This window comes from Drosophila gunungcola, chromosome 3R (genome assembly GCF_025200985.1).
Source record: "Drosophila gunungcola strain Sukarami chromosome 3R, Dgunungcola_SK_2, whole genome shotgun sequence".
Taxonomy (NCBI): Eukaryota; Metazoa; Arthropoda; class Insecta; order Diptera; family Drosophilidae; genus Drosophila; species Drosophila gunungcola.
In genome coordinates this window covers 25318855-25331423 of record NC_069139.1, presented here as the reverse complement: position 1 = coordinate 25331423, position 12569 = coordinate 25318855, and the positions used below count along the sequence as shown (strand labels likewise).

The 12569-nt window shown below is 39.7% G+C and overlaps 2 protein-coding genes across 4 annotated transcripts; both read right to left on the bottom strand.

Annotated features, from left to right (window-relative positions):
* Nucleotides 1-586: 586 nt before the first annotated feature.
* On the bottom strand, nt 587-5344 carry LOC128251858 (epidermal growth factor receptor kinase substrate 8). Of its 3 annotated transcripts, none has more exons than XM_052979096.1 (7): nt 5221-5344; nt 3771-4164; nt 3672-3716; nt 2722-3612; nt 1688-2054; nt 901-1241; nt 587-831 (listed from the first exon to the last, which is right to left on the bottom strand). In XM_052979096.1, the coding sequence occupies exons 2-7, from the start codon at nt 4161-4163 to the stop codon at nt 736-738; spliced, it is 2133 nt and encodes a 710-aa protein (XP_052835056.1). In that variant the 5' UTR covers nt 4164; nt 5221-5344; the 3' UTR covers nt 587-735. The 3 variants fall into 3 exon arrangements, with proteins under 3 accessions (XP_052835056.1, XP_052835057.1, XP_052835055.1); XM_052979097.1 differs by having other exon boundaries at nt 5210-5331; XM_052979095.1 differs by lacking the exon at nt 5221-5344 and adding an exon at nt 4667-4807.
* Nucleotides 5345-6664: 1320 nt separating this feature from the next.
* Nucleotides 6665-12365, bottom strand: LOC128251859 (chorion peroxidase). Its single transcript, XM_052979098.1, has 11 exons — nt 12072-12365; nt 11013-11109; nt 10460-10793; nt 10212-10398; nt 8628-8809; nt 8000-8565; nt 7599-7770; nt 7375-7542; nt 7188-7305; nt 6972-7134; nt 6665-6803 (listed from the first exon to the last, which is right to left on the bottom strand). The coding sequence occupies exons 1-11, from the start codon at nt 12145-12147 to the stop codon at nt 6773-6775; spliced, it is 2094 nt and encodes a 697-aa protein (XP_052835058.1). The 5' UTR covers nt 12148-12365; the 3' UTR covers nt 6665-6772.
* Nucleotides 12366-12569: the final 204 nt, after the last annotated feature.

Below are 12569 nucleotides of genomic sequence, written 5' to 3'. Positions count from 1 at the left end.
TATTGGGTGAACAGGCGCGTGACTTACATTTTCAAATGTTTCCCCCGTAATGTGCACCCAAAAAGAAGCACTTGACAAGTCACGCCCTTACCGGTTTTGAACTCTCAGTAATTGGACTTTTAGGATGCACTTATGATGCTGAATTTATGAAGATAACCACTTATGGTATTGCACATATGTAGATTTCGTTTTACAGTGGGTGTTTATTAAGTATGTACTTCTTCTTCTATCATGGAAAATCATGTTTGCTGAATTTCCAACTCAGTTCGGGTATTATGCAAGTGGACTGATTGACGTCTGCAATTCGAAATGGAGTTAGACGTAAAAGGTATCTGGGTTAACCAATGAACATGGCAATAAAGTAGCTTAATAACCAGTTTTATATAAGGTTCCTGTAATGATAATTCCTGCCTAATTAATCATGTCAGAGCATTGAGTAAGGTAATTATGCATATCCGTTTTTTAAGTTATTCTTGTTTTAGTACAGGAAATGTGTATATGATTTTACTGAAAATTTAAAATGTGACATATGTTGAGTAAGTTGAAAAAAATGAGTATTTTGTATGAGCTTGAATAAAAAAGCAAGTCAAACTTTTTGTCTCGTTTTTTAATGTATACGTATGAACACTGTTTAACATAAATGAAGAATATTACACATAAATAAATAAACTTGGCGCATCTAAGGCTTTAGTGTGACTCCGGTCTCCAGCTGTTCAAATCGGGGAATTGGGAGTCTTAGAAGACCTCGTTGGGATTGCCATTTGACTGATCGGCCTTTTGACGAGCACGAGCCAATTTGGCAGAAAGCTCCGATGACCGAATGGTTTTGTACTGAAAAGAGTATTTCAATTGATAATGAAATTCAATTTAAGGTAGCTATGTATGTATGCAGAGACCCACCTCGCAGAAGTTCTTTTGCAGCACGATCTGGGAGATGAGGCGGCGGCTTTCCCGCTGGCCAAAATAGCTTTCGATGGTGTGCGGCGACAGGGCGAAGATCTCCTCGCCGGTGAGCGTGTGCAAGCGCTTGATTATGATGTCCGAGAACCCCTTGCCCCGCAGCCACTCCTCCACCTCGCGGGGCTTCGAGTTCTGCGTGATGAAGATCTCCGGCGTCTTCAGGATCTCCAGGTCCTTGCGTCGCTCCCGCTGCTGCAACAAAACACGCAGCTCGTCGTTCACGTCGTCCTGCATGTAGTAGGCCTGGTCATCGGCTTCGCAATCATTGCGGGCGCGCATGGCTGTAAATAGGTAAGAAAAAAAATCATTCAAATAAATAAGAAGTTCAAAACTATTCCCAACTTAAATTTATAAAAGTGCCTGCCATCAGAAAGCTATTGGAAGCATAAATTTTCAAATTCGGCAAACTCATTAAGTCAAAAATGTTTTTTATAAAAAACAAAGTTAATAGTTTTCAAACCAAATCAACTTAGGACGAGCTCGAAAAATAAATTGGTTTTTGTTATAAGTTCTTCCGAAAGCTTAATACTTTTTCTAAATCGACTTTTAGCAAAAAAAAAAGAAAGTATTTTTTTACCTGTTCTGGTACTAGTGTTCTAATGTTCAAAAGCTAACGCTTTCAAACTGAGTGTCTATCATAACTTCAAAACTACTGCACCGATCGTTTTAAAATTTTAAACAATATTTCTGTACTTTAGATAAGTAAGTAAAGTAAGTAAGGACCCACCTGCCAGTGCTCCTGCCGCCGCCATGTTGCGCTTGAGGGTGCCGCTGGGCGTGGGCGGCTGGCTGTCGCTTGGGGGCGGCATCGGCGGTGGAACGGGCACATTGGGCATGGAGTAGGATCGCGGCATGGCCTTTCCATTGGTCACCGGCTCCACGGGGGCGGTGTACATGGCCATTGTGTTGCGGTACAGTGGGGGGTTGGCCTCCTCGCCGCCATTATCGGTCAGAGCCATCGATGCCAGGGACTCCGTGTCCCTTCCATTTGCGCCGGGCTCAAAGTTGTACGGCGTGAGCACGGTGTGCGGCACGTAGCCAATGTTTCCGTACGAGTTGCGGGCCTTCCACCAGTTGCGGGAGTCATCAATAATCTTAGAATCAGAAGAACACGATTGTTATATAAGTGAAAGTAAGCCATTGTTAAGCGTTATCTTAATTGCACAATCGATAAGATTAGGCGTACATCTGTACATGCTTTTCTACTAAGCATAAAAAAAAAGTCTAGTTAGCCATGGCTTATCCTTTTCGTTAAGAATTTCTACCATAAGATATAGGAGATTCCCCTTATTCTTTAATATTGAGTCATGTAGATTATAGACATCTATTAGGTCATTACTATTTTAACGCGTATTACGAATAATAGACTTATTATCTTTGAGATAGCTGAAGTCTTTTTGACAGACGTTCTAATTACGTGTAATAAAAAATTAAAATTAAAAAAAAACCTAATTAAAACTAGAGTTATTTTAGGGGCAAACGATTTAGTGACTCAACCCTTATGGGCACCCCTTAATTATTTAAAATGAATTTATCTTTAAAGTACGTCAGCAGAAATTAAAAATCTTTAATCAAGTTTAATCAGTCGTAATTACCAATTAATAAACAACCATGTAACTAGATAAGACCAATTTTAACAAACTCTAAAAGTGATAAGTGCACTTTAAATTATGCTAATTACATAAGATGAATGCATCTTTCATTCGGATAATTAAATTGATCATAATTTAATGGAGCTATGTATTATTATCTTTTACGTACCTCCAAATACTCCCCCTTGGTGACCTTGAGTTCCTTGTCGTTGGTGGCCGACTTGTTGTAGGTCACCTCGGCGATCTTGACGTTGCGGCTCTCCAGGCGACTCAGCCAGGTGCGATTTCCGAGACCCGGGCTCGGGGGCACGGGCACTAGGACTGGCGATGGCGTGGCGGTCTTCTTGAGGGCAGGCGCCAGGTACTGCACCTCCTCGTCCACCACCCAGTCGGGGGACCAGTCGTCATAAAAAATCGGATGATACGAGCTCTTGTGATCCTTGAACTGGTCCTTGGGCACCGTCCAGTTGGGACCGAGGCTCTGCCACAGCTGCTTCTCGTTGGAATCGAGGGTTCCGTTGAGGAAGGCGATCGTCTCACGGCGCAGAAGGGGATTGACCACCGACTCCGGCAGACCCGCGTCCACGTAGATGTCATTGCAGACGGTGACGATGGTTCGCAGCGAGATGAAGACATTGTGCACTGGGTCGGTGGACTTGGTGAAGTGGTTCTGCAGCCGAACGGAGTATATCAGCGCCAGCTTCACCTTGGCAAGAATGTCGTGGAACTCGCTCTCGATCGGTGGTCGTGATCTCAGGACCAGGAGGCCCTCACCATGGGGATTGTGCTGCTCCTTGCGCAGCTTCAGCTCGTTGAGGGCCTCGGCGGCATAATGAAGTCTGGCCATGAACCTCTCGATGTCTTCGAAGCAGTGGTTGATCACCTGCACATCCCTCTCGGTCTGCTCCTTGTCCTGGGCGTTCTTTTCCGCTGCGATGCCGGCCACAGCAGCAGCTATTCCATACTGATCCTTGGCCTGCTGATTTTGAGGTCTTTCGGGTTTGGGCAGCGGAATGGGCGTCTTGTTGCGATCCACTGTTACAGGGGTGCCCTTGCTCAGCTGGAAGAGCCAGGTAATGGGATTATAAAGATTACTAAACATGTGTTTACTAAACTCACCGTCTTCAAATCCTCTACCAAATGCACTGAACTGACATCGGCCACCTAAGAGATTTAAACATATCAGAACTCCGGTCAGTACGAATGCAACATGCTCACCTGGAAGATGTGCATCTCGGTGTTACCAAGTGAGATTCCCGGCACCGAGAAGACCAGGATGTTGTTGTAGGCCTCCTGCGGATGCTCGCTGATGAAAGCCGTTGGCTCCGTGATCAAACTGCCCGGGAAATTCTCGATCTCCTTCATCTCGCTGTCCAGCATCACCAGCCACTGACCGTTGAAGCTCATGAACATCTTGTGCGGCCAAATGCCCCCCGTTTTGTCCAGTTCGATCAGCAGCTTCATCTTCTCCTTCGGCTGCTTGATCTCGGCCTCGTTCTTCAGCTTGAAAGTGGCCAGGTGCTCCAGGGCGTAGGTGGGTTTGATCTCATCATAGTGCCCATTTGTCTGATCGACAGAGGGGGCTCCACTTTCGTAGCCGTTGCGTGGCATCCTGAATCAATGAGTAAATCGGGTTTTCATTATTTATTATCTATCATTCCATTTCAAACGAAAATAGAAAATAAACTGCGCAATTCTTCACTCTTTACATTTTTTTGATAACACTACATTACAATTAATGCATATAAACAAGGTTAATTGTCAATAAGCCATTTCAGTGCTTACATTTTTTAATTCCAAGAACCAATTTATTTACACCCCTTTTTGTTAAAGAAAAAAATCAGTTACTACTTAAAGAAATTATTTTTATGTTCGTAATTATTTTATTTGGATTTGTAACTCTTGTAACTCCACCAGAATTTGTTTTTGTTTTTTCGGGAACAAGGTATATGTATAAATGAAATAATAAAATATATATATTTAGCTGCATTGTATATGAAGCTTTCAACTGATTTATTATTATACGTTATCCAAACCGCAGACTATGATTGGTTTGTGCAAAGTATCTAAGCGCCGAACTCTGTGATAGTTATCTGACTATATGGGATATTTACCCATATTTAACCGATATGGGTCGGAAGTATTTCAAGGTCCTATTGCCTGCTTTGACCATTCCGCCGATGTGGAAGCAAAGCGTTCTGGGAAACTATTGATTCCGAGTGGGCAATGGGATCCAGATAGATAGATACCTTTTCATGCAGAAGTACATAGGTTCTAATGAGAGTACAATATTTCCCTGCGCGGTAGCCACCTGCCCGATTAGATAAACATCATTAGGAACTGACTTTGCGATTGCCTTTGCTTTTGCACCTTGCTGGCATTATTTTACTTTTGCAGTTATCACAAAGCCAGGAAATTCTTGGCACATGAAGCAATCATTAATGAAAGCTCATTACATAAAGACCCGAATACAAGAGTTAATTACGTATTTTTAGGCAGTGATTTTTGTCAATTATCTTTCGCCATCGGATGGTCGATGCTTCGATTGGAGTTTTATTTATTTGTTATTCCCACTGGCATGACATCAGATCCTTAGATACCGATGTCTGCGCCATATCTCTGGCATCGTGATTTACGGACTTCGATGAACCGATTACCTTACAGTTACCTTGTACTGGCCACTGCGCTCTTTATTTATATATTTATTTGCTAGGTTTTTTTTGGCCCGAACTCGCACTCTCGACCCGCTGCGAATCAAATTCCAACTCCAACTAACTGACGTTGGCTGGCCCAAAGGGAATCGGCGATATCAGCTGGCTCCCCCCGCTCATTAATTGATTGCCTGAAATTGTTTCAGCGCTGCGTTATCGCAAAAGCAAAAGTGTGCCTTATCTCTGCCGCGATTGTGCATCGTATCGCTTCCATACCCATTGGCACTTTTGGCAATCTTATCTCACGGCGGAGAAACAACAGAAACAAATTTACCATTTCTTATAGGAATAGTCTGATGGCGCTGCCCTGGCTTTTGATATCCCCACAAGACCTACCTGGTTATCGCACCAATTGGTCATCGGGGGCGACCAACAAATACTCAGAAGGTGTGCAAGGAATTTCGGCGAGTTTCCCAGAGTAACATTTCTGGCTTACCCACAAAGTAATCCCCAAGTGTCAAGTTCCCCATTTAGACCTATATATACTAGTTAAACGCTCGAACTAATCAACAACAAAGCGAAAGTGTTTATTAAACAACATTTAAAAATACATTTTAGCGTTATCTACATTATTATTTAAAAGCTGTAGAGATTTTCTATAAGGTTTGACATTTTTACCAAGCACTCAAACTCAAAATTATTATTATTTCAATCTTAGAAAAAAAGGATGTTTTTGAAAGTTAATTTGGGATATAATTACAAATAAATTAACAATTTGAAATATCGAATATTTAGAATAAACCCCATACAACGAACCAAATGTCCCCAAATCCAGCTCGTTAAATTCTTAAATATGTAAAAATATTTTTAAAAATTAGGTTTTTATACGAACTCATAATTTAAAGTGTTCTATCAATAACTCAGTATATATCTGTTAGCAAAAGTCATACGACAAATTCATGCAAATTGTTATCAAAATAATTGATCTATTTAACAGACTATCAATATTTATAAATGATCTAACTTTCAAAATTCTCAAACTGTTATCTTCAAAAAAATGTATTTTCATATGAATCATACGTAATTTAAAAGTCCTCTAATAAACTTCACGCATTAAAACAATTTTTCCAAGGGTCTGAGAAAACAGTTTTATTCGTTTATTGGGCCATCATTTTTTATTGGCAATAATTGTGACATTCTTGTCTTTTGTTGATGTTTGCTAACTATAACAGAAAAAAGCATTCCTCATGACAGTTAAAAATGGAAATTGTTGAAAATGGCAATACACGTATCACATTTGTCGCAACACTTTCTGTAGCAACTTTGATTGTAGTAATATTGCGTGACTTTAACATTGCCGCTTCTGAATTAAGAGTTATCAAAAGTGTATGACAATCGATCAGCAAGCCCCATGTTTACTTATTCAGAACGTAATGTAAGCAACCCCCTTAACAATTCTAATCAAGATATTGAGGTATTTATTAAGCTTTGATTTTTACAATTTTATTTGGCTTGGATCTTAATCTAAAATTGGTTTGAAAAGTGTGGGGGGCGGGGTGTTAACACCCTCTAGACATCTTCACAAGAGACCAGTCGATTACTGTAAGGAAACACAAAATGAAACAATCATTAGTAGTAGTATATAATTGGTGTTGCCGGGCTTATCACACCGGCACTCAATCTAATATCAAATGGGAATCAAGACTGTTGTGACTCAATGCACAGATGGGTGACAGGTGATCTATTTTCTTCGACATTGAATACTAACCTTGCCGATGGCAACTGGAAGATATTTTGAGGAACGGCCAAGAGGCCGGAGCTCAGGCAGAGCAGTTTGGTTCCATTCAAATGCCGATATTGCTCTACTAATCGAGCGTGTTTGTGGTCCGCCTTTTGCACGTGATGTTTAAGCACATGCACGAATTGCTCAGCTATAAATAAATGATTTATATGGCGGATCTAAAGTTTCTTAAGGAGGACCTACCGATTATGCAACTGAAGGTGGGACCAACGGATCCGTACTCAGGCTTCTCCGAAATTCCACCGACAATGAGATCCACATCAGACCAACTGTTGTAGATCGTTTTCAGCTTATCCAGCACCTTTATAACGAAGGAATTTAGCAATTAAAATTCATATAGGGTTTGAAAGGCAGTCATTTCAAAACCTACATCTTTGGGAATAAGGCTCTCAAAGTCCGTCCAACTATTTACGGGTCTGGACAGAGTGCACGTTTCCACATATTTATGGTACGGCAGCAGACCGTGATCTCTGCCCCTTTGGATGTCGAAGGCCAGGATATCGGCATGGGTGGGCTTGGTGTCCTTGTGCCAGACGACCTGCAAATGAAACTCAATACTGGTTGGACCGAAGGACTGAAAATCGACAGACTTACACCACCAGAGTAAGCGGAATCCATTTTCATGGTCTCCTGATTGAGTAAACTCTCGAGAATGTCGTTTAGCTTCTTCGACGTGTACTCGAGCTTTGGCTTGTAGATTTCTTCTTTGAGCTCAAATAGGTTGGTCGTCGGTAGATTCTTGGTGATTAGGACATATTCGTTGTTTCTGTTGAGGAATAACATGTTAATATTTTAAAGGATTTAGTTTATAGACGAAAATCAATCCATACTATTCAAAATCTAACACAATTTTTGGTTGAAAGCGATTTCTGGGACATTCCCGTATATTTTTAAATTGTGTTAATAAGATCAGACTAGAAAGACTGATCTGTTTATAAAGGATTCTTCCTAGATGAAAATAAAGTAATTTTTGAAAATTAAGTCAGGCCATTCACCTTTCAGTTCCATGCACCACGTTATCCTTGGACAGATTTTGGAGCTCATTGGGCAGCATGGACAAGTAGAATCGAATCGCGGCCACCCCGAATTCATTGGAGACCTCTAGGGCACGTGTATATTGTTGTCTCTTAACAACAAGGGCTAAAAGGTCGCCGAGCACTGCCGGCAACCACTCATCGATCACTACTCGACGGTAGATGTCCACGTTTATCGCCTTGGCTGCCTGGAAGAGCTTTTCATCGCCCCACTGCCGATTCTTGAGACGCAGCTCGTTGGCCAGTCGGTTGTGGTTGCGCATGAAGATCGTGTAGATCAGTATCGAGAAGGGGTTGCTGTTCACCCGCGAGTCTCCAGCCGCAAAGCAGGTGCCGTCTCCAATTTTTTCCCTGGCGCAGAAGGAGGGTCCTTCCGTCTCGGTGGCTAAGGGTAGGAGGGCATTGTCGTACTCTCCCCGTGGTGTTGACCTTAATAGACCACCCTCCAAGAGCCTCAACTTATTTTCTGCCGCCGCAGTGAAGCCGTAGAGTTGCGACAGGTCCAAGGATCCCGTGGCCTGGTTGAGCTTTAAAAAACGTGGAAAACCAGTGTTATTCTCTAGGCCGATTTCTACTAAAGTCTTCTCACCTGCTCGGCGCCACCGAAATTGCAATCGGCCACGGCCAGAGCACTTCTCACATAATTGAGACAGCTGGGCACGTCGTATTTCCCACTGGGCTGGTAAATAATAGGAGCACAGGCCGGGTGGTGGTGACGGGGCTGAAGGTTGTTCTGGTCACGGTTGCAACACTCGATCGGAGCTCCATTGCCTGGGAACGGAAAAATCATTAATTGAATTTATTTGGGGAACTAGGCTTTTAAATCAACTGAATTAATTATTGCCCATCATTATACCCTTGCAGAGGGTATTATAATTTCAGTCAGAAGTTTGCAACGCAGTGAAGGAGACATCTCCGACCCTATATATTCTTGATCAGCATCACTAGGCGAGTCGATCGAGCCATGCCCGTCTGTACGTCTGTCCGCCCGTTTCTACGCAAACTAGTCTCTCAGTTTTAAAACTATCTGCATGAAATTTTCCAAAAGTTGTCTTTCTATTGCAGGTAGTATATAAGTCGGAACGAGCCGGATCGGACGACTATAGCATATAGCTCCCATAGGAACAACCGATAAAATAAATAAAAAAAAATTAAAACTTTGCTGTTTTTATATTTTTCTATTAGTTCTTCGACATATAGTAATGGTTAAATATTTCAGAATTACGGTTTAAATTTCATCAAGATCGGACGACTATATCATATAGCTCCCATAGAAATAATAAAAATATATAAAATAACTATCTAATAATTGAGCTGCAAATCATCATAGCTTCAATGTTTTTCAACATATACGAAAGTAAATCATAATTTTAATGTTTTCAAAAATATTTAGTTCTTGCAATAGCTGCAAGGGTATATGAACTTCGGCTTGCGAAGTTTGCTTCCTTTCTTGTTTTTTTAGTAACACTAGTTTCTTAAGAAAATATATATATTTTCAATGATAAATATTGACTTAAAAGCATTTGTTTTCATATTTTTGATAAAATATTTTTATAATGAATAAATAGTATGTATTAAGACAATAAAGCTATAAATTTATTCCCATCTAAATTCTTTTGATAAACTTCCTTTTAATCACATGAAAATATTTAAAGGTATTTTGACAAAATCTTTTTCTGACTATTGAATGTGTATGTGTGGCGTGTCTGTGCCACAAAACGCGGATGATATCTTAATTTGTAAACAGGTCAGCTCAAAAGAACAGTTTCGTTAAACAAAACCTTCGGGAAGAGATATCTCCAGAGATCCTTCAAAGTCCAAAAGCCTTCAAAAAGTCATAGAAGCCAATGGAGGACAATATTTTTTTAGTTTTATATTGTCAAAATACTTATGCCTACACATGAAACTTCAAACTAATTTATTAATTATTATTATTATTTTTTAATTCATTTCATTTTAGAGTTCTATGAAAAAATATTTGGTTTCTTATTATAATGTTTGTATTGTCTCCTTCACTGCGATGCTAATTTCTGACTGTAGTTATAATACCCTTTGCAATGGTATAAAAAGATATCGGTCTTTGGCTAACTTCAACGTTAAAATGTTGCTTCTTAAAGCACTTCAGTTTACATATGTTTTGGGGTCTGTGTAAAGATTTTGGTTAAGAACTTACTCATCGATTGTGATACGGGTTTGCTTAGATCGTGCTCCACAAATTGCGCCCATTGAGCCAGTCCCAAATTCGCGTTGCTCTCGAACCTTATTTGCTTAGCCGTTTGAATGCTATCGGGCTCGTAGAGATCCTTACTAATGGACCACGCTGCCGGCAAACTATTGTGTCCACCGGAGTTGGGAAACATCTGAGAATTTTAAGTATGTTTATATTGGGTATCAACTAGATTCTTTGTAAATAATACTTACATCATAGAATCCGTTCTTGTAGTGACTGCTCACTTGTAGCCTTCTGAAAGCATAGTGACCCTCCCGGTTTCCCCTGAGCAAGGTTTCGCACTCGGTCCGGAGACTACTGCCCTCGGGAAGTTGTTTTTGCTCCAGGTAATCGCGACACTCATCTCCGTTGATTCCATTGGGCAGGCACTCACTGTTGTAAACGAACAAGCTGGACTTCAGGATCTTCAGAGCGAGTTCACTGTCCTGTTTTGAGGCCAAGCTCGGCAATGTGTCCAGAAGTTGGACGTGTGAAAGGCTACCGTTCTTAACAGTGATGTCGGAGTTCAACAGATTTTCCTCCAGGCTACAAATTTAAACAAAGAATTGTAAGTAAATATATGTAAACAAAAAAAAGACTAGTGAATAAATCTTAACTTCAAAAACTAATTCATGGTATTTTTTTATTTTAAATTTCTTCTTTATTTTTTTTATTAAAAAACAGAGAAGTGTGGCTTCCATAATTAGGCAATGCGACTCTATAAATTTAACCGGTTTTCAATGAAATAATTTTAAATTAACAAACCTCTTTTGTCTTTTTACAGAATCGATAGCTGAGTTGACCAATTGCAACCATTTTTCAGCAGGAACCCCGTTTAACTCTGCTTCAACATCCCGTTTTGCTAAAAAATAAGAAATAAAAGTTGTTACAAAATTTAAATTGAATCAAAATTGGTAAATTGTTTTTCCGCTTTAATTTATTTAAATTATTTCTTTGAGGAATGATTTATTCGTGCTATTCTAATGTGTAATATTCCACAAATTAAGTTCTGTCAACACTTTAATCGAAACAATTTTGGAGTACTAAGGTACTGATCAAACAATAAAAGATAGCTTTTGTGTAAATTGTTATTAAAGTGGCCCGACAAACAAAGAACGTGTGCATCCCCTGTCAAGAGTAAAATAACAGGTTAAAATTAAAATAATTTTGAAACATAAATTGCAACTTAAGTAGTTAAAAACATTGACTTGTTGCCGCATTTCTTAAAATTTATTTTGATTCCCTATTTAGAGATAGGAGATACAGCCATGTTTTTATAAGTATAAGCAAAATGTTTTCATAAATATATTTTTTTTAATGTTTACTACAATTATTAGATGTGAGTTGGGAAAAACAAGTGTAGTCATTGATGATGATATAACGAGTGAGCTTTGACCATAGATTATTTTGCACCAACAAAAAAAATACATTTTTACAGCAGGATGATTAAAGAGTACCCAATTTTTTCTTTTTTTAGTATCGATAAAATTATAATTCGATTTTAACGTGCGTAATAGATGTCGAAGAGCCGACTATCGTCCGTTTTTTGAAAGTCTTCCTGTTTAATTAATAAAATAAAATATAACCATTGACACTTTTATTATTCTTGAAGGCCGAAGAGGTTTTAAAGCTTTCTACTGTCCTATTGTAAATAAAATTAACGTAAGCACGAGATACTTGACACCTCATGATAATTAGAATATATTTACCATACTTGTGTCTACTTAACTAATATTTTTAAACCTGAAGCAAGCTAAATGTTCAGCCTAAAAACTTAAATTAAATTTGTATATAGTGTATGGGGCACTTTGTTATCTGACTTACATTTTGCATCGCCTATTGTCAATAATGATGCTCCTATTATGAGAGCCAGCAGGTAGACGTACTTGATGCCACCCATTGCAGTCTTCTTTCTTTGTTCTAGAACACGGATTTCTCAGGCACCCGTCGGTTGTGATTCACAAAATGCCCACACGTCAATGGAATTTAAGTCACGTCGCCGACTTTTGATAAGGAAGTGATCCGAACTGCGACTGTTTCGGATTAAGTCCGCTTATTCCGTCCAATAAAACCGTCTCGATAGCTCGGCGACTAGTAGACAACTGAGCTTGGGTCAAATCTCAGACAAAATCGATCCGATGAGAATGAGTCGGATCGTTATCACGCACAATGGAGCTCATCATCTGGCTTGGGAGCGTGCTCTCTCATCGGATAAAAAAAATCGAACAAACGTAAACAAATGTTATTTTTGTTTTGGCTTGGTGAATCAAGTCGTTTGTGTGTGCATCCCCTACAAAGCAGTTTAAACAACAATGTAACATG

Coding starts and splice junctions, on each gene's coding strand:
- LOC128251858 (XM_052979095.1), bottom strand. CDS start 4,725: ATGGTCAAAGCAGGCAATAGGACCTTGAAATACTTCCGACCCATATCG. Junction 3,613..3,671: donor TGGTAGAGGATTTGAAGACG/GTGAGTTTAGTA, acceptor TGGCTCTTCCAG/CTGAGCAAGGGCACCCCTGT. Junction 1,242..1,687: donor GGCGGCAGGAGCACTGGCAG/GTGGGTCCTTAC, acceptor ACCTATTTACAG/CCATGCGCGCCCGCAATGAT.
- LOC128251859 (XM_052979098.1), bottom strand. CDS start 12,147: ATGGGTGGCATCAAGTACGTCTACCTGCTGGCTCTCATAATAGGAGCA. Junction 11,110..12,071: donor GACAATAGGCGATGCAAAAT/GTAAGTCAGATA, acceptor CTTATTTTTTAG/CAAAACGGGATGTTGAAGCA. Junction 7,135..7,187: donor CACCTTCAGTTGCATAATCG/GTAGGTCCTCCT, acceptor ATTTATTTATAG/CTGAGCAATTCGTGCATGTG.